General features: G+C 37.7%; 1 protein-coding gene across 4 annotated transcripts in view; it reads left to right on the top strand.

Annotated features, from left to right (window-relative positions):
- AFG1L (AFG1 like ATPase) overlaps positions 1-22040 on the top strand; it is a 232073-nt gene that overhangs the window by 32034 nt on the left and 177999 nt on the right. For all 4 annotated transcript variants that reach the window (XR_009005237.1, XR_009005236.1, XR_009005235.1 and 1 more), the window contains exon 3: positions 18861-18912. Coding sequence is in view for 1 of the 4 variants with exons in the window: in XM_007198446.2 (XP_007198508.2) it covers positions 18861-18912 (52 nt within the window). In the remaining 3 variants the exon portion in view is untranslated. The remainder of the gene's footprint in view (positions 1-18860; positions 18913-22040) is intronic.

The raw sequence follows: 22040 nt of genomic DNA, 5'->3' as shown, positions 1-22040 counted from the left end.
GCTTCAGTCAGTCTCCTGCCCTTGGACTTCTGCAGATATAAGAAGCAAGCACCAGTGTCTGTCTTTGTCCTGTGCACCCCTATACTCCTGGGGACACGTGTCAAGTTCTTCCATGAATTCTTTCACACCCTGCTTTGGTAGCTGTCTGTAGATTTTCTCACCTAAATGAGTATCCAGCCCATTTTTTCCTTAATGCTAATCTCCTTGGATGTTTCTCTTGGGGACCCCCTGCACTTGGCATGAAGTTCATCTGGGGGAAATGCCACAGAATTCTTTACCCAGCTAACAACTTTCTGCTTTGATTACTTTGGTTTTAGGGCTGTTTTTTGACTTTTTTCTTTTCTCTTTTTAAGTAATTCCTGCATGGATACAATTAGTGCCTCTCTTTAGTGTGTAGGGGGACCTGTCTCCCCTTGTCCTCAGCTTTGAGTTTTTGGTGAAATTCTGAGACACCAGGAAAACTCCCATTCCTTATCCTGCTGTAGAGGCCATTGTCATCAGTGGTGTCATCCTCAAATCATGAGGGGTATTAATAGTTATAAGAGTTAGAATATTGTTCAAACTAAGAAACTACTTTCCTTTAACTGACTGACCAAACCTCCTCCCCCCACCCCCCTACACAAATATTCTTTTATTGTAAGATCTTTATAAGAAAGGTATTATATAACAATATGTTAGTAGTACTTTATTTAAAAACCCTACTGAAAGTAATTTTACTTTTTAAAAAGCACTTCAGAGTGTAATGAAATAGTTTTATTTTTATATAAGGAAAAGGCTGCCATTGTGTTAACATCTTTTGGTTAAAAGGAATAGAGAATTATTTAGGTTTCAGAGAGAAATGGAGATGTAGAATAAGATTACATAAGAAAATAGCAATGAAGGGCATCTCCATCACTCAGCCAGGCCTCACAGAGCCTGTGCCAGCTTTCAGCAGTGTCAGCGGCTCTGAAAGCTTTGATGACTTGTAGTAGGAGGTACCCATTGATTCTCCAGAACCCTGCCATTCACATAATCTGCTTACTCTTTGTTCCTTTTCCCCATGCCCTTACCCACTTCTGTTCATTCTACCAGCTTCTCAGTTCTTTTCCTGTATCCGTGGTTTAAATTCCTGAGTAAAAATCTAACAGTCCACCCAAACACTTCATCCCTGTTTGGGCAGAGCTTTCTCACCAGTTTTCCAGAGGCTGCTAGTCAGCGCAGAGATTGGATCTCTGTATAAGGTGCCATCCAGGGCTCCCGTGAGCAGGGCGGTTTCCCTCAGAAGTGGACTGTGAGTGTGGGAGCCAGAGTGTGTTAGCTAATCCAGAACAGTGGTTATGGGAAATGATGATGACTTATCCCTTTTGATGGCCAACCTTTTCTCTTTTTCCTGTGTTTCCAAAAGTTTATGGGTGAGTCAAGAAGGAAAAAGTTTGGAAAATACAGATTGCTTAGGTACTGCATACCTAATTATAGTTTGTAATACAGGAGGTCTTCCAAATAAAATAACAACTTTGTTACGTGTCATAGCCAGGAAACAAGATGTTTTACTTACCAGATTTTTTTTTGTTATCTGGAAGTTAAATTTCTCTCATGACTGTTATATCTTATTCCCTTTCTAGCCCTCTCCCTTCTGGAAATACAGTCCTTTTCCTCCTCCCCACTCTGTATCATCCCTAGGGCTCATCTTACAGGGGTTGGTGAACTTCCATTCCTTAATAAAATATTCCTTAAATTAACTTATCTGGTTGCCAATTCAACAACCTTGTTTTTTTCTTTAAAATTATTATTTGGCTCTTCTTAAGGGTATTTTCCCATACTTCCACCTTTGATTTGTAAATTGGCTATGCTGGATTTGCCTAGTAAATAGATAGCTATTTAGCAGTAAGTAAATGCAGTACCTTCTATCTAGAGGCCCTGGTTTTATTGGGTAATTCTTATGTAAGGAGGAAATGTGACAAGTCAGGTAGTTTCAAATGTGTCTAATGAAAGCTTATATTTGTTAAATCCCAGTGCATATGTGAATGAATGTTTAGTAAATGGATCGACATCTCTTTATGATAGTATTTGTCCTGTAGTTTCTTAAGCCCACCAAATCATTGTTTTTCAATGTTTTTCAAACATTGAAAAAGACCCAAATATCAAATGTAATTTGAATAAAACATATATAAAAGCTTTAGTTTTGAAGATTCTAAAGGTGCCACAGACCTACTTCTTCTAAAAATAAAGACTGATATGCTGATTATCAGAGAAGGAAACTTTGGACTGTTAGGTTTTCCAGCAGTAGAACTTTGTTAGTATGTAGAGTTCTTGATTTTGGTAAATAGGGTTTATAATTTCATGGACATTTGATTTTTCCCCCAGCTTTATTGAGATATTATTGACAGATAACATATGTAAGTTTAAGGTGTGCAATGTGATGATTTGATACCTGTATACATTGCAAAATGATTACCATAATAAAGTTAGTTAACACCTATATCCCTTCACATAATTACTGTTTCTCTTTGTGGTAAAAACATTTAAGATCTACTCTTTTAACAACTTTCAAGTATATAATATAATACTGTATTGTTAATTATAGTCACCATGATTCCCAGAACTTATTCATATTATAGCTGAGAGTTTGTACCCTTTGACCAGTATTTCACCATTTCCCCTACCCCACAGCCCTTGGTAACCACCATCCTATGAATTAGGCTTTTTAAAAATTCTGCATGTAAGTGAGAACATACAGTATTGTCTTTGTCTGACTTATTTCAGTTAGCATATATGGGCATTTGATTTTGTTTTTGATGCAGATGTTTAAATATTCATTTTGGTGGACTTTTTAAAAAAAAATTGTACTCCTAAGAAACTTTCTGTAAGGGTAAGCCATAATGTTAGAATAAAATGCACCTTCTTCACAAAATGCCAGAATTATTAGTCAGTGAGAAAAAATTGGTGGCAAACTATTAGGCTGCTTTCACCTACCTACATAAAAATGTTTTCTCTAGTAAAAATTTGACAAAGTTATGAGCAGATGACTATGCTATATGAGCAACAAACTATGAAGAATAAGCGTTTATGAACACTTTACTTTTGTTAATAAATAAAACTTACAGCCAGGTTAATCTGACACATTTAATGTATGCATAATTGTTATTGCGCTGTGAAGTAATTAGGCATAAATGGTAAGCAAGTAGTTCATGTAAATCACTATAACTAGAATTACTTTTACACAGCCAAATCAAGCATTTCTAGAGTCATTGAGGGAGAGAATTAAAGAGTGTGGAGCTACTCTGAAAATCTCTGTTTCCATTAATCAGGTGTATACAGGCAGCCAGGTTTTTTCATCTCTGGGGAGGAGAAACCATAGCCAGAGAGACCTGGGAATTGGGAAGAGGAGCGGGGAACAAAATTCCTTTTCCTTTTCTCCTGCTCTTCACAAAATAATTTTGCTTTTCCCTAATGAGAAATTATTATTTCAAACTTCCTTTTACAACCTATGGTCTTTCATTTGGATACCTCTCCTCACTCTGCCAAGAACAATGCATATAGCAGGTAGAGACGACCTGCGCTGCCTTGAATCCGGCTAATCTAAGGTCTTGGTGCTTTCTGTGATCTGGCTTCTAGCATCTGGAGACCATGAATAGGATACCTGGAATGCTGGGCTGTGGAATTTTCTCTCAGGAGATGCAGGAGGCCTATTGTCTGGGTCCCTTCAGTTATTTATCCAAGACTAGGCAGTTTGCTGTTTTTTCCTCAGTTCCTCCCTTCTCTCCCCCAGCTAAGGAAGTGAGCATTTATACTCTCCGTTCCTCTTCTTAGAATTGGCATTTCCTATAGGTGAAGTAGGTTGAGCAGTGTGATTTAGGTAAAGCCTCCCTGTTTCCTGGTAATTTATCCTCCAGAACATCATAAGCAACATTGAGTATGAAATAGACATCTATAGCTACAGCTTTATTAAAGACCAGAAATATTTTTAAATGAATATTTTCTTGTATCAAATTTTTATGAAAGCCGAAACAAAAGATTACGTCCTAACCCAATGACGGCATTATTTGTAAGGAAGTGAGTCAAACTGCATTGTTTTTTGAGAACTAACACATGCCAAAGACTCATTTAAAGTCTGAAATTTCAGAGAGTTTAATGGGCCTGCTTCAGTCTCCAGAATAATTAACAAATGTATGCAATTACATTTTAAGTTTTGTCATGGTTCTGAAGGTAAAATTATGCCGTCAATGTAGATGAGAATGTCTTTTTTTTTTTTGCGTTTTTTCTTCCAGTTTTATTGAGATATATTTGATATATAACACTGTATAATTAAGGTATAGAGCATACTGATTTGACTTACATGCATCATGAAATGATTACCACATAAGTCCAGTGAATATCTGTCATATCCTGTAGATACAAAATAAAAGAGAAAGAAAAAAATACTTTTTTCTTGTGATGAGAACTCTTAGGAACTCTTAGAACTCCTAACAACTTTCACATATAACATACATGAGTGTTAATTATATTAATCATGTTGTACATTACATCCCTGTTATTTATCTTATAACTAGAAGTTTGTACTTTTTGACCACCTTCACCCAGTTCTCCCCCCCTACCCCCTTGCCAGATGAGAATGTCTTTTATAAATTCCTTAAAATAAATTTAAAGAAAAGGGGTATAGCCCTATTTTATAATGTCTGAGATAAGAATTTTATCTGTCATTGTCCGCCAAAACTGACTACTTTGGTTATGGCAGCAGAATTATGTAGGCCATAAGGAGGCATTAGAGCCATGGAATCTATGCTGAGATTTTGGTCAGGTCTCTAGATCAGGGTTTGGCAAATATTTTCTGTAAAGGACCATGTAGGAAATCTTTTAGGGTTAGGGGGCCATATGATCTCTGTCATAGCTATTCAGTTCTGCCATTGTAGTCAGAGTAGCCATGGATAATACAAAAATAAATGTATTCTGATAAATATTTATTTAGAAAAACAGATATCAGACTGGATTTAGCCTATAGGCCGTAATTTGCCGACCCCTGCTGTAGATGGATGACTGCTTCCTGACTAGATTTGAGGGCTGGTGGGAGACCATTAATAGTATTCAAGGTTCTGTTGGAACTCTACTTAGTCTAGCTTTCCAATCTGATTTTCCATTACTTCCCTTTATGTATACCTGCCTCTAGTCAAAAGAACTATTCACTAATTTATTATATAGACAAACAGACAAATGGAACAAAGTAGAAAGTCTAGAACATACATGGAGACTTGATATACCATTGAGTTGACACTGAAAATCAGTGGAAAAAAGATGGTCTAGTCAGTAAACAGGGATGAGACAATTGATGATCTCTGTGAAAAGTAAAATAAAATTAGGTACCTACCTCTCTGAACATAAACATAAATTCCATAGAGTCAGTGTTCTAAGTTTAAAGTGAAACTTTAGAACTTCTTGAAGAAAATATAGAGGATTATCTTTGTGAACCTGGGAAAAGGAAGACTCTCTTATACAAGATATGAAAGTTTAAATTATAAAGGTAAAGTTGGATACACTTGACTCTACTAAAATTTAAAACTTCTAGTCAACAATAAGCACCATAGAAAGGTGAAAAGGTGGACCACAGACTGGGAGAAAATATTTGCATCAAAAATAATTGACTAATAGATTGACTATAATAATTGACTATATATATCTAGAATATATAAAGAACTCCTACCAAAAATAGAAAAAAAAATCAAACAACTTAGTAGAAAAATGGACAAAGAAGAGTCTGTTTTGGGGTGATAACTAGCAGATGCCACAAAAATAGATAAGTAAATCAGAATGTATTTTTTAAAATGGAATGTTGGGATGATAAACTTCAAAATCAGGATTGTTAACTCTGAGCAAGAAGGGCACAAAGGGGGGGCTTCAACTCTATCTAATGTGTTATTAAATTTTGGAATACATTTTTCAAAATATAAAGAGTTGATAAAGCTGAGTGGCAGGTAACCAGGTATTCAATATTTTCTCCAATTTAGCATGTTTATAATATTCCATAATAAAAGTATTTTTAAGTGTAACTGTGAGATATTTCAACAGGTTAGTTGATTTAAGAAAATAATTTTGAGGAAATTTTAACTTTTCCTGATAATATAATTCTAGACTCTACTAGTTCAGCATTTGCTTCTTACAAATAGACTGAGTGAGGAAGGGGTATTATTAGCTCAAAAAGTACTCAGCAAGACATAAGGAATATCTTAGTAAGAGGTATTTAGCGATGAAACTTCTTTCCTCTTTCTGAAATCTCATGAGCTGAGTTTTCTTGGCCTTAAATCTTTTTCATGAATGCCAGATGTTTCTGAGTTCTATGTACATTGGACTTAATCTTACCCCATGTTCAGCAGAGTTTGTCTTTTCCAGGTAATGTGTCCATTTTACATACTGGGGAAATAATTAACCAAGTGTCTTCTTGTCCTTTAGGAGATTAATGCATCTTCAGGGTGAGCACTGGGGAAAGAAGTTCTATTGTGTAGCTGGAAAAAGCAAATGATTTTTCATTTTACAGAAAAATTTATCATGCCTAACTAGAAAATGTATCTCTTTGTTTATCAGAAGGCCCTGAATTATCATTTATAAATTCAGTTCAACAACAACAAGAAGAGTTGGTCCTCACTATGTACTAGGCTCCATGGAGCCAAGGATACAGGTGTTAATTAAGGTTAATGTTTTGTTATTTCAGTGATACCTTATTCAGTGGAAGAAATGGTCATAAACAGCTATTTATAACTCAGTGAATTAAGTACAAAAATTCAGATGGGTATAAATGCATATGGGGACAGTCTTTGAAAACCCACTCTAAATAAAAGGATTTAAATTTATTTTATTCCATATTATTGCTTCACTTGAGACTTCTAATTCTGTTTCTCATAAAGAAATTTTATGAATCAAATTACTATTCCTTTACTCTTGAAGGACAAGTTTCTAAGTGTATACATCAAAATTAACAACATAAATCCCATAAAAAATATATGCTGGGCTTCCCTGGTGGCGCAGCAGTTAAGAATCTGCCTGCCAATGCAGGGGACACGGGTTCAAGCCCTGGGCCAGGAAGATCCCACACACCGCGGAGCAACTACGCCCATGCGCCACAGCTACTGAGCCTGTGCTCTAGAGCCCGCGAGCCACAACTACTGAGCACGCATGCCACAACTACTGAAGCCCGCATGCCTAGAGCCCGTGCTCCGCAACAAGAGAAGCCACTGCAGTGAGAAGCCTACGCACCACAACGAAGAGTAGCCGCGGCTCGCCGCAATTAGAGAAAGCTCGCAGACAGCAACAAAGACCCAACTCAAAAACAAAAAAATAAATAAATTAAAAAATAAATAAATTTAAAATGTATATATATGCAACAAATTTATATATTTAAGTTTATATGTATTAACTATTTGCCTCTAAGAAGGATCAATATAATTATGTTTAAAATTCCTTTTTCACATGTTAAAAAAATATATCAATTAAAAATATATTCAAGTTACTTTCACATTTGTCTTAAAATAGGTTGCTGCTCTGGTATATAGAATGGCTTTGCTATTTCAAATGTGTCCAGTTTCTGAATTGGTCATGTAACAGTTTCAGTATTACATAAATTCAGTATTATTCCTATAATAATGGACTGTTAATCAAATTAAATTCAATATTTAGTATTTAAAGAGAATAATAAAATGTAAATAATGCACTCAAGATTAATATTTAAATAAACTTTATAAAACATTTCTGAGAATTATTATTCTGTAAAGCTTCCACTTGTGCAAAAGTGTATCACTTAAATAACAACAGTTTTTGAAACTAAAATTGAGAAATCAAAATTACATTTGAAGAGAGACAAAGAAAAAAAAAGGTCTCAAGTTTCTTCTCAGATTCAGAATGTTCAATAGTAGGCTTGTGTGAAGACTGAATCAACCCTAAAGATAATTCTTTATTCTTTTCAGGATGTGGGAATGGTGGGGGGAAATCCAGCACATAAGAGAGGAAAATCAGGATGGATAGACAGGAGACTAGAAAAATCCCTTGGCAGAAAATATTTATGAAGAAGGGAAACAGGTATCTATTTTAAGGCTTGTTCACTTGGATCCACTGGCAACAAGGACATGGAGGAAGAAGTAGGGAGGAAAGCATGCTGGTAAGGGTGAGAATCTGAGTAAAGGGCAGTGGAAAGACCTCTTTTCAGATATAGGCCGACCCTTTGGTGAAGGGCATTGCTTTATTTGGAAAAGCCATAGGATGTGGTAGATTTTGATTTCTGTTCTAGTGATTTCATTCTCCTTATAAAGTTACCAGTCAATTAATCTAGTTCTAAATTGTTTAGATTTTTTTTTTCAGTTGTTTTTCCATAAATCTATTTAAGCCTGAAGCTTGGAGTTCTTCACCAGTTGCCTCCCCATTTGCTGTTCCTAAAGATTCTCTATGAAGTTGGCATCTCTTAAGGATAACTCTAAGAAGCTATATTGTCTTTTAACAATATTAAACTTTTCAGGAGTTAGATATTTGCCTTCAATTAGTTTTTTTAAGTTGAATAGTAATTCTGATTTTGCTTTATACAGTTTTTTTTGTTTATTTATTTATTTATTTATTTATTTTGGCTGCACCGGGTCTTAGTAGCAGCATGTGGGATCTTCAGTTGCGGCATGCGGACTTTTTGGTTGTGGCATGTGAACTCTTAGTTGCAGCACACATGTGGGATCTAGTTCCCGGACCAGGGATCGAACCCAGGCCCCCTGCATTGGGAGCACGGAGTCTTACCCACTGGACCATGAGGGAAGTCCCTATAATTGGTTTTTAACTGAGTGAAAACCTCTATTTGGAAACAAGAGAACTATAAAGAAAAACTGAGCAATTCCAATCCATGCCATCATCTCCAATGGAGATGTGCAGGTATTAGGACCTGAACACTGAACACACATTTCAGGCCACACTACCACAGCCATGTACAGCTTCTCCAGGAGCAGCATGAAGCTCCAAGGTAATCCATAGTCCCTTCATGGCAGTGAAGATCACCACAGAGCTGCCTTCAGTTACCTTTGCCCTGATGAACCACAAAAAGCCCCCACAAGTATTTCTCCCTGAACCACACTTCCACCTGGCAAGGGTGGCTTGTCAGCAGAGCAGGTAATAGGTAGTGTTGTCTTTTCCTCCAGTTTCCTCCCATTCAATGCATTCTCCACACTGTATCAATAATGATTTTTCTAACGGATAATCTGATTGGACCATTCTCCTGCTTAAGGCTTCTCAGTGCCCTCCAGAGAAAGTACAAACTCATTAGCATGTTCTATAGGGTCCTTGAGAGCCTGCCTGGTCCCTGCCTCTTGCCAGCCTCATCTGTCTTTGTTCTCTGCTGGCAATAAAAGCAGCAGCTATGACAAGCTACTTGAAGATTGTTAGACAAGACTGGGGCCTTCTCTTGCCTTTGGGTCTTTGTTAAGGCTGCCTGTGCCCCCATCTTTTTACTGTAGACCATCTCACATGGCCCACCTGGTGACCACATGCTCCTTTAGTAAATACCATGTCATTGTTTTCTGGATCTTGTAGGTCTGCAGAACTTAGCTCACTGCCTGATACAAAGTAGGTGATCAATGCTCAATCCATGTTTCTGGAATAAATGAAAAAAACATGAAGATTTGAATGAATAACAAAGCAGTCACTGAAGATTCACAAAATAATTCTCTGCTGACTCTGAAGGCAATTGTCCTTGTGGCTGTGAGCCTATCCATACGTCTGTGTGAGAGCATAGGTGTCTCTGTGAGTTTTTTTGTTTTTTTAAAAAATTAATTAATTTATTTATTTATTGGTTGCGTTGGGTCTTCGTTGCTGTGCACGGGCTTTCTCTAGCTGCGGTGAGCAGGGGCTACTCTTCGTTGCTGTGCATGGGCTTCTCATTGTCGTGGCTTCTCTTGTTGCGGAGCATGGGCTCTAGGCACACAGGCTTCAGTAGTTGTGGCACATGGGCTCAGTAGTTGTGGCTTGCGGGCTCTAGAGTGCAGGCTCAGTAGTTGTGGCGCACGGGCTTAGTTGCTCCACGGCATGTGGGATCTTCCCAGACCAGGGCTCAAACCCGTGTCTCCTGCATTGGCAGGCGGATTCTTAACCACTGCGCCACCAGGGAAGCCCTCTGTGAGTTTTTATATTCACTTGCTTCTCTGTGGACATGTTTGTGTTCTCATTTCCTCCATAGTGTCAGTTCTTTGAAAATCCAGGAGAAGCCTGGAAGGCCACTTTAATCCCTCAAATTCAGAACCTCAACTAGGTTCAGACTGAGGAATATTTTCCACATCCTTCTTCTGATAAACTCCAGGTAGGTTTGAGAATTATGCTTAAGTCCTGGACATCCCTCTGAACAAGTGGTGGACTGGAGTAGGTCACACCTAGCTTATCTTCTCCTAAGCTAGTCCAGAATTCGAATATCAGTTAGGAGTGAGTGAACTGGAAGGATTTGCTGAAGAAATTGCCTCCTGTCATTTGTCTCCCACTGACACACATAGGCACTTAGAAATGCTTGTTGCTTGAGTGCATGCAACAGTAAAAAGTCATTTGCATCTTCAAATTCTGTTATAATCAGGAATTGAGCCATTTTTATGCTAGTTGTAGAGGTTTAAACTCTGCCCCCACACTTGTTATTTAGGTGCTTAAAAGGCTTAATTATACTAGTAAACTGAACAAATTGGTGTACTTTAGGTTACAAGGGTTCTTTTGCAAATCAACTGATGGTATTTCAAAAAAGATTTTCATTTAAAGAGAATTTGTGGGTGCTAACATATGGTTCAGTTTTTTAGTTTTAATGATCTTCTTAGAAACCTGAAGTGATCTACTTTTATTAAACAGTGGTCTATGTTGAGAATGATATAATGCTTGTTTTTTAAAGATGTAATTATGCTCAGTATTCAGCTGGAATCACTGTCTCTATCATTTTAGGAGTTAGTAATGGAATGGTGAGGGGAGTAGGGAGAAACAGGAAAAGGAGCATTCCTGCATTTTTAACAAATTGAAACCAACTCTTTATTTTAAAGCATCATCCTTACTATCTAATTGTCCTAATGGAAATTATACTTGACTAACAGGTAGACAGTAACCCAGAAAGGTGGAGGACATGCTGTTTTAATTTATAACTTTGATGAGAATCACCTTGGATTATTTTTAATGCTAGAATTTTAATATCATATGGAACAAAGGATAAAGTTAGAATGATTAAATCAAAATATTTGGAATGATGGATGGCAAATGTTTACTTTGCAGAAGTTAAAGGAATAGTTTTGAAAGCAATTGTCTAAAATGCAAATATGTAGATATTTTTAGAATAATTTTAGACTTAGTTCAAAAGTAAAAGTAATACAGTAATTAATCACCTTACCAAATTCTGTTTTGTTTTTCGCAACTTTTTATTTTGAAAAATTTCAACAGTACACTTAAAACCACTAATGGTTAACATTTTGCCACATTTGTTTTCTTTTTCTCTCTCTCTCTCTCTCAATATTTTTTCTTTAATCATCTGAAAGTAAGTTGTAATATCATAACACTTGACCTCTAAAAACATCATTATGTATCTCCTAACAAGGACCTTTTCCTGAATAACTATATTACCATTATCACACCCAAGAAACTTAACATTGATGTAGTGATATCTAAAATAGGGCCACCCGATTTAGCAAACAAAAATACAGGATATCCAGATAAACCTGAATTTCAGATAAATAATGAATAGTTTTTTAGTATATATATGTACCATGTGATATTTGGGACATACATGTACTAAAAAATTATTTGATATCAGTGTGAAATTCAAATTTAACTGGCATCCTGTATTTTATCTGGCATTCCTAAATATGAAGCCCATATTCAGGTTTCTTCAGTTGTCCCCCAAATGTTCTTTTAACTGTGTGTGTGTTTGAATCCAGTAATCATGCTTTACATTTGACTTTGTCTAATAAAATTTTGATAGAATAATTATCAGATATTTACTTTAAAAAATATAATCCTCACGTTCAAAAGATTCTCTGTGTGGAAGTGGGCTTTTATGTATATAAAATTCAAATCATAAATTTTTACTAAATTTAGTGGTTTGAAGTGCATCGCTAAATGCATAACAACTAGGACCCCAAACACTTGTGACATCAGCACATTTCTTTATTGGACAATTGGCAATTTATTCATATCATTTAAAAAATTTTAATGACATTTTTCTGACAGCTGCTTTTCTTATTATCCTCCCTTTTGATTTAGTATATAGTATTGTAATACTTATTATAGTTAGTCTCCTAAACTTGACATGCTCTCTTGACTAGATACCTATGAGTTTAGTTTTTTTGTTTTTTTAGATTCCACATATGAGTTCACACGTTGTCTTTCTCTGTCTGATTTATTTCTCATAGCATAATGCCCTCAGTGTCCATCACTGTTGTCACAAATGTGGATTTCTTTCTTTTTTAATGGTTGAATAATTTACATTGTGTGTGTGTATAACACTTAAGTTGTTTCCATGTTTTGGCTATTGTAAATGATGCTGCAATGAAAAAGGAGTTGCAGATATATCTTTTTTTTTTTTTTAATTTATTTTGATTTATTTATTTATGGCTGTGTTGGGTCTTCGTTTCTGCGCGGGGGCTTTCTCTAGTTGTGGCAAGTGGGGGCCACTCCTCATCGCGGTGCGCGGGCCTCTCATTATCGTGGCCTCTCTTTTTGTGGAGCACAGGCTCCAGATGCGCAGGCTCAGTAATTGTGGCTCACGGGCCCAGTTGCTCTGCGGCATGTGGGATCTTCCCAGACCAGGGCTCGAACCCGTGTCCCCTGCATTGGCAGGCAGACTCCCAACCACGGCGCCACCAGGGAAGCCCCAGATATATCTTTTTGAGCTAGTGTTTTCATTTGGATAAATTTCCAGAAGTGGAATTGCTAGATCATATGGTAGTTCTATTTTTAACTTTTTGAGGAACCTCCATACTGTTTTCCATAGTGGCTGCACCAATTTACATTCCTACCAACAGTGCATGAGGGTTCCCTTTCTCCACATCCTCACCAACACTAATTTCTTGTTTTTTTGGTAATAGCCATTCTAACAGATGTGAGATGATATCTCGTTGTGGTTTTGATTTCATTTCCTGATGATTAGTGACGTTGAGCATCTTTTCACGTGCCTTTTAGCCATGTGTATGACTTCTTTGGAAAGAATGTCTGTTCAGATTTTCTGACCGTCTTTTAATTGGATTGTTTTCTTGCTGTTGAGTTGTATGAGTTCTTTGTGTATTTTAGATACTAACCCTTTATCACATATGATTTGAAAATATTTTTTCTCATTTGGTAGGTTGCCTTTCCATTTTGTTGATTGTTTCTTTTGCTTTTTAGTTTGATAAGGTCCCATTTGTTTATTTTTGCTTTTGTTGCCTTTGCTTTTGATATCAAATCCAAAAAGTCATTGCTAAGACCAGTGTCAAGCAGCTCACCACCTGTGTTTTCTTTTAGGAGTTTTATGGTTTCAGGTCTTATGTTCAAGTCTATAATCCATTTTGAGTTGGTTTTTGTGTATAAGTAGTGGTCCAGTTTCATTTTTTTTTCATGTGGCTGTCCAGTTTTCCCAGCACCGTTTATTGAAGAAACTATCCTTGAATCTTGGCTCCTTTATATACCCTTGGCTCCTTTGACCTTGGCTCCTTTATATACCCTTGGCTCCTTTGATATAAATTAATTAATCATATATGTGTGGATTTATTTCTGGGCTCTCTGTTCTGTTCCATTGATCTGTGTGTCTGTTTTAATACCAATACCATACTGTTTTGATTACTATAGCTCTCTCTTGAGAATAGATACTTTCAGATACTTTTATAAATACTTATATCAAACCATTAATATGCCCTAGTAAAATATATTATGACATCACTTAGAATGCTTTCAGTTGTGCATAACAGAAAACCCAACTAAAACTAGGTTAAATAATACGAGTAATCGTTGGCTCATGTAGAAGTCCAAGGATAAGTATGCTTCAGGTGCAGTGTATTAGGCCCCTGACTCCATTACTTACTTGTAGATCTTCTTGATCTTGCCCTCTTGATGATTTTGGCTTTGTGTTCAGCTTGGCTTATCTCAAAGTAGGAAACTAGCATCACATCTACACAGCATACTGCCCAGAAGACTAGAGCTTCTCTTTCACCTAGAGTTGAACAACAGAACTCTGCTTGACTGAATTTAGTCATAAGCTCACCCTTGAACCCCTCATCCGGTTGTAGAGGATAGAGCTGGGAGTGGGATCATTCTCACCTAAAGGACATGGCTACTGCACAGGTATAGAAGATTGTTGAGAACAATCTGAAAGCCCTGAGGCGTGCCCCTCCATTTTGTCAACAAATCTGTTTCGCTGGTTAGTTCACTCTTCTCTGTAATGATTCTCTAGAGCCTTCTTAGCTCCCTTCAAGCTGAACTACACTTCCCCTATCACTTTCAGCAGACGTCTACATCTTTATAAAGAGAAAACAGAAGGCGTTGGGTTGGACCTCCTTCAACTTCCTATATGAAATTGCAATCCCAGAAGTCTGGGTGGACGTGAGGGAATGTGAGCAAAAGTCAATATCTTAGTATGAGGTTTTTCTATTTTTAGCTATCCTTCCATCATTTATTTCTAATTTTATTCCATTTTGGTTGGAGTACAGTGATTCTTTGGAGTTTATTGAGGTTTCCTTTATGGCTTGGAATATGCACAGTATTTGAAAATGTGCTCCATGTTCTTGAATGTATTCTTGATTTGTTTGGTGGAGTTTGTATAGATATAAAATAGCTTAAGTGTACATTAATGTTGTTCAGATCTTTGAGAAGGGTATGTCAAAGGGTGCGATGTTTCTTCTTCGTGGTCCATAGGTTTGGATAGAAGCAGGTATCAGTACATGAAGTTTACAGTCTTCAGCATGAGTGAGTGGGCCTTGTGATTAGGTGTGCAGAGGTGGGCAGTGAGTGGGAACTCCCCAGTGCTGTGTCCTGCACCCAACAGATAAGGAAATGGCTGGTTGTAGAGTTGATGTGGCTTACCCAGAGTCACATAGCTAATAAGTCGCCAAACCAGAATTTGTACCCAGATCTTTTGAGTTCAACTCTAATACTATTTCCTTATATCTTTTATGCTTAGTGGAGGTAGGTGATAGCTTTCCACGGTCTTCCAACATCATCCTTAAGCTTACCATCTGCACAATCTGTAATACAGTATCACTAGATCCTTATCAAAAACACATTAGAGAAGGTGTCATCATCCTACTTCACAAATTCCCTAAGATATAAGTAACATGACAAATCTTACAACCGGTCACTGGAGAAACTTATTCATGTTCAGATCTTCAAGTCTTTGTCTAGTTAGTGTTAAGTGTGTGTATTTTAGAGGTTGGGCGTGTATCAGAGTTCTGTCAGGAAACTGTTCACAGCACTTTAAAGACTGAATCAAGAGATGACTTAGTCATGGGCAGGGCAGGCCTAAGGCAGCAAACAAAGGATGGAGGAGTGAAGGAGGAGCCTGCAGAGAGCTGTAGCTGTGGCATGAGGACCTAATGATTCTGGAGGGATGCAGCTCTGCTAGAGACACAGCACTGAAGCAGGGAAGCAACGGGAGAGAATGACCCGGATTTCTCTCCACCCCCTCCCTCCTATCTCCTGCAAGTAGTGCCTCCCAGGGGCTGAACCCAGCTAGCAGCCAGCCAGCAAGGTTGCCCCCTAGGGTAGAGAGCAGGATGAAGAGGCTTGTGGAGGATGGGAGCACGTGTAGAACCCCAGCACCCAGGAACTATGCCAGGGTGGAGTGCTCGGAGACATAGGAACACATTACAGGAAATTAAAACATTGGGAAAGGAAATTTAATGGACCTGAAAAATACGGTAAATTGTGAGAAAATGTAAATTAGGAGCATGTAAATTATGTGGGTGCCTGTGTAGTTATTTTGAAGAAAACTGTGTGAACCTAACTCTCCCTGAATTGACCACTATGAATAAAGAATTAAAAAACTTCTTTAGGACCCATTTTACAGCCTTCTAAATAGTCTTACTGTTCTCCATTCAATCCTCTGATTTTCCCCTTAAAATATAGATTTTTTAATCCTTTGAGATAATTTCAATAATTTTTGGAAGACTGAAATTTTATGAGGAGAAAACTAACCTGCCTCTCCAAGTGAAAATACTTGGTGTGTATATAACATAGTTTAGATAGGTGATGTCTAACATTTATTGTTAGAGGAGTATCCATTGTGTTTATCAATTTATTGGGAGTAAAATCTGCTTCTTAAACAGTATTTATGCCATATGAGATATTTGTGATCTCAGATGTTTGAGAATCTTTTCCTTTGATACTCTATAACCATATCTCTTTATCATCTTCTAAATATTGCCATAAAATATAATATAATATAAATTATATATGTAATAGATAATGTACTATAATATTTGCCAAAGTGCTCTTTCAAAAATACGTTGAGTTTGGGTAAAACAGAAGATAGACCCAAGTGATTTTGTTTTTTTTTTTTTTAGCAGCATTGAGCTCTTCCCATGTCATCATTTCCCCCCATCTTTGTTAAATTTTTGGCTTGAACTTCATTGATTCAGCATATGTTGATTATATCATGACTAGATCCTGGACTGTTTCTACAAAATGTGATGTGAAGAATTGCTATAACATTTCCAGTTACCTTATGCAAAAAGTTGCTTTCAAAAGATTTCTAATACATAGAACATACTTAGAGATTATTAGGTTGTATTTAAGTTTTCTAATTTGAAGCTGTTCTAAAGTTATTGAGGAGCATGATGCTTTTTTTCTGGCAAATTGAAAATAGAATAACCAATGTACAAGAATGGTTCATATAAGATATTACAACAAGACAAATTAAGAGGTTTTGTCAGGAGTGGCATCTGTTTTCAGTTGAGATTTAAGAATAGATGGAGAGTTAATGTGCAGAGGAACACAGGGAAGGCATCCACCTGGCAGAATCAAAGCAAAGAAGGCCCTTTTGCCTAAACCATGGGTGAAGGTTCTTTTGGAAGGGGCGTGCTGGAGTCAGAGGCTGGATTTATAGAGAAAGCTGAGGGACAGGAAAGCGAGAGAGGTTTCAGAGGCATGCTGGAGTGAATCCACAGATTAAAAAACAAAAGCATTAGGTAGTGGATCCTGAAGTCTAGCTTTTGAAAATGTTCTCTGTCAAAATATTGACTGCTCTGGTTGGTGCTAAGTGGCATAACCTTCGCTTCTTTCTGCTTTTACCCTTTCTGAACTCTCTCAGCTCTGGCTCACCTTGGTTTTTGCACAGGTGTCTGAGAACTGTCATAGAGTTTGAAGGTTACTCTTCTAAGTGGAGCAAAATTCAGGAAGGTAATTTGGGTTGATAATAATATCAGGCAAAGAGAAATTCCATTTTGTTTCTTCCTTTGAGGCCTCCATCCTCCTGTTTTGGTCTGGACTTGATTGCTTTCTTGTCCTGCTTGTGCCACTGTGGTTCTAGAGAGCAGCCCTCCGTCTTACCAGGGCGTTCTCCCCAGGATCCTCTGTGTTTCGTGGAGCCTAGGTGTTCCTATTTCTGTTGGGGAGGGTTTTTTGAGACCCTGTATGTATGGAATGTCAGTTTCCCATTTTCACACTTGATGGATAGATTGGATGGATTAGATTGGAAATCACTGTCCCTCAAACTTTATTCAAGTTTTTATCGGTTGTTTGTGACCTGTCTCCAGCCACCCGCCCCCCACCACCTTTCCCCCTGAATGCCCACCCCACTGCCACCTTGGACATTTGTAGGATTTCCTTTATATCCCTGGTGTCTGAAATTTCAGGATTGTGACTTGGTATGGGTCTTATTTCCCTCATTGTGTTGGACACTTATTCTGTCCTCCCAATCTTGAAATTTCGTCCTTCAGATCTGAGAAAAATCTTAGGTAATTTCCTCCTCTCTTTTTTCTCTATTTTCTCTTTCTGGAATTCCTTTTGGTCAGATATTGGACCTCCTGAATTAATCCTGTAATTTTCTTATATTTTCCATCTTTCATTGTTATTGTTTATTTGTTGTATTTCTTTAACATTTCCTCAAGCTTATCTTCTAATACCTTTTCTGGAATTTTGTTTCTGCTACCATATGTTAAATTTCAAAGTACTCTCTTTTGTTCTTAATATTCCTTTTAAAAATTGCATTTTGTTCCTGCTTTATAGTTTTAATAACTTCTTTTATTTTCCTCAGCATATTAATTATATTGGTTACAGTTTTATTTTGAAGTTTCCTTTTGCTGTGTGTGTAGTCTCTGTTTCCTTGGAGTTTTTTGCCCCCTGTATATTTGCTGTGGTCTCCAACTTTCATAATGGGAGTTTTTGGGGTGTTTTTTCAAATTTCTATTGATTCTTGGCTGTCAATTCGTTTTAGAGTCTTTTCAAATACTAATGAGCTGATGGAAGGCTCCATCTTAAGAGGTTTGTTGACTAGTATGCTTTACTGTAAGGTGATCTGATAGGGACCCAGTTCTTTCTTTGGGAGAAACCCACACTAGGTGCCTTTGGGCCTTTATTTCTGGAAACCATTCACTTTCTTTAGAAGAAGTCTTCTGATCTCTTGCTTGCTGGGAATGAGCTAGGCTGTCATTGTTTGGGGAGCCCATTTGGGAAAGAGGGGGAAGATTACATGGTTAGTAAATTGTGAAGTGGATGTAAACTTAAGTTGTGTGACTTCAGAGCCTTGCTCTGAGCTACTATGATTCTTGCCTCCTATATTAAAACCTAAGTGGGGCTTCATAGCCTTTTATATCAAGTTTTTTGTACTTACTGTGTGCAGTAGCCCATTTCAGTCCTGTATATATAGCACGGTTAGGAACACTATGTATATGATGATATTCGATTATTTCCATGTTGGAGATTTATAATTTGTTCTTAATTTGCAGCTTTTTTCAAGGAGCAAACCTCCAAGGGGCCTGTATGTTTATGGAGATGTTGGTAAGTGTGTTAAAATAAGTTTTAAGTGGTCCAAACAAAAAGTTTCCCAGCTTGCACTCAGGGATAACTTCCATTTCTATCCCTCAGTACACTACCAGCAGGAACAGGATGAGGTGAGGTAAAATAGGAGAGAGGAGAGGAGTGCAGTTATCTTAGTTTTTACTTTTATTTCTCATAGGGTGACTGCAGTTGAAGGCAGGGTTAGTTAGCATGTTAGGGTGCAAACATTATTTAATGTATAAAGTGAGTTGATCTCAGGGAAGGAAGTCATTTCTAGATAGGTTATTAGATAAACCAGAATCTCATTGCTCAGTGCTATTTGACTCAGGTTAATAACTTAAAAAAAAAAATAAGCTGTTTGTTTTTACTTTTTTAAAAAAATAAATTTATTTATTTATTTATTTTGGCTGCGTTGGGTCTTCGTTGCTGTGCGCGGACTACCTCTAGTTGCGGCGAGCGGGGGCTGCTCTTCGTGGCAGTGCGCAGGCTTCTCATTGTGGTAGCTTCTCTTGTTGAGGAGCACGGGCTCTAGGCGTGTGGGCTTCAGTAGTTGTGGCGCTCGGGCTCAGTAGTTGTGGCTCGTGGGCTCTAGAGTGCAGGCCCACTAGTTGTGGTGCACAGGCTTAGTTGCTCTGCGGCATGTGGGATCTTCCCTGACCAGGGCTCGAACCCCTGTCCCCTGAATTGGCAGGCGGATTATTAACCATTGCGCCACCAGGGAAGTCCCTGAATAGACGTTCTTAACATATGAGTGGTAACATTTCCTTGGTCTCCCACTTCCATGCACTGGGCACAAAGACTCACATTTTCTTGGAAACCTTATGAGCTGTCACTTACTTTCTGGATTTTCCTAATCAGTTAACGTCTTGCTTCTTCCCTGACTTCATTCTTGCTGAAGTTGTCTGTTTTCTGGTTTCTGTTTCCTTCAATCAAATCTTTTTCTCCAGTTTTAAACCTCTCCCTGGTTACCCACCTTCACTGATGTCATGAAGGTGGCTCCTCCTTCCTCTGACCTTATGGCTTGTCATTCAGTTCTTTACATACTCAAAATGCACATTTAATGTAACGAGATCAACAGATTTGCATTGTGAGGAAGTGGTGGCAGAGGTTCGTTATCTTTTTGTTTTTTTTAATTTATTTATTTATTTATTTTTGGCTGTGTTGTGTCTTCGTTTCTGTGCGAGGGCTTTCTCTAGTTGTGGCAAGTGGGGGCCACTCTTCATCACGGTGCGCGGGCCTCTCACTGTCGCGGCCTCTCTTGTTGTGGAGCACATGCTCCAGACGCGCAGGCTCAGTAGTTGTGGCTCATGGGCCCAGTTGCTCTGCGGCATGTGGGATCTTCCCAGACCAGGGCTCGAACCCGTGTCCCCTGCATTGGCAGGCAGATTCTCAACCACTGCACCACCAGGGAAGCCCGGTTCGTTATCTTAATAAGAATTTTAGGGTAAGAAAAATAATAGAAATTGAATAAGTAGTTATACTGCCTTAGAGATCAAACTGTTCTTTTCTGGGTCCTCCCTCTTCTTCTGATTTGTTTACTAATGCCTCTAAATGCCTGTTTTACATTTATAGATTTAGCAAATCTAATAAAAAGGGAATTAGTTAGTATTTAAAAAGCAAATGATAGAGATTCTTCAAGTTCTTCAAACTTGCAGATTTTAAAAATGTGAAAGAAGCTCAAACTATTCTTTTTCTTAGTTCATTGGCTAATTGGTATTTTTGAGACCAATGTATGCTTCTTATTTAGAATCTAATTTATACCAGGTACTTGAGCAGTTTTATGTGTCTGCACCTTTGGGCACCGATAGCAGATATCATTCTGTTGTCATCTCTCATTTTTTGCCTCTTTGGAGAACGTTTACTTCCTATACCTTCACTTTCATGTTCTGTCATTGCTAAAATCAGCATCTTTGTTTCTCCTGTTACCTTAACCACTTAACCATAAATGGAGATGATTAGTAAGGCACAACTGTTTCCACTTCTACAAAAGGACTTAAAAAAACAACAACAACAACTATGAAAGTTGTTGGATTTTTAGTTTGGAAAATACAGCCATATTCTAATGAATTGAAGGGAGGTACAATAAACATAATTTATCTGAATGTTTGAAGGGATTAGAAAAGATGTGTAACACGGGATATTCACAAAGGCTGGGTGTGTGGCAATCTTTGGCTAGAAACATCTTCATAATGTAGAGAGGGGAAGAGAAAGGAATTCTGAAATAGGAAGTGAGATGAACATTTTGGTGGCCATACTCAGTTTAGTTTAGAATACTTACAAAATAGGTAATAAAAGATAGGTCAAATTCTCATTTTGGGGGGGCTCGCTGGCTGGGAGAATAGCCTCAGAATGCCTTTACAGGCTCTTATTCTTTATTATTTTTCTTTTTTAGACTTGGGAAACAGATATTAAATTTTAAAGAGACTTGGTGGAAAAGAGATGTCTGTTTCATAGCATCCCTTTCCCTCTCCTTATTCATGCCCTTGGCTTGGACTCTGTCATGCCCACTTCACTCTACTCTATCTTCATAGGTATGTTGAGATGATTGACTCAGATGGACCCTCAATACGGGAACCCCAGGAACATTGATATCATCATGGTTCAATCTTGAAATGTTTTCATTAATAAAATCCTTATCATATCTCATGCAAAAGTCAAAAGCTGCAGTAGTAGTATTTTGTGGCTTCATTCTTACCCTACAGCTGGCTTTCTTACAAGGTTTCAGCTCTAGACTAGCAGAATGAGTGGTGATGGTAGGGTTAATGATTTCTCCCGTACATTAGAAGAGAATAAAGTACATTTTTGTTTGTCAGTCCCTTTTTTGCTGTCTCCTGGTTTAACCTTACCTGTTTCACATTGATAATTTCACCAGTGGAAAGGTAGACTGGTTTTAAGGTTAGGAGTTGGAAAGCAAAATTCTTCTCGGGTGGGAGGCAGTGGTGGAGGATACCACTTCCAGCTCCTTCTGCAGGGGGTCAGCTGTGAAAAGGGCACCACTAGAGGGGGCTCTCGAGTAGTCATTTTTTGGCTTCCCAACTATAGGCTTAAAAGTTAGAATTTAAAAGATTTTTAGGTTTTATAAATGACTCCCCTAGTAAGAATCTTATCCTGAGAAAATTACAAGGTTT

The sequence above is a fragment of the Balaenoptera acutorostrata genome, chromosome 14 (assembly GCF_949987535.1).
Source record: "Balaenoptera acutorostrata chromosome 14, mBalAcu1.1, whole genome shotgun sequence".
Lineage (NCBI taxonomy): Eukaryota > Metazoa > Chordata > Mammalia > Artiodactyla > Balaenopteridae > Balaenoptera > Balaenoptera acutorostrata.
This window is presented reverse-complemented; position numbering and strand designations above follow the sequence as displayed.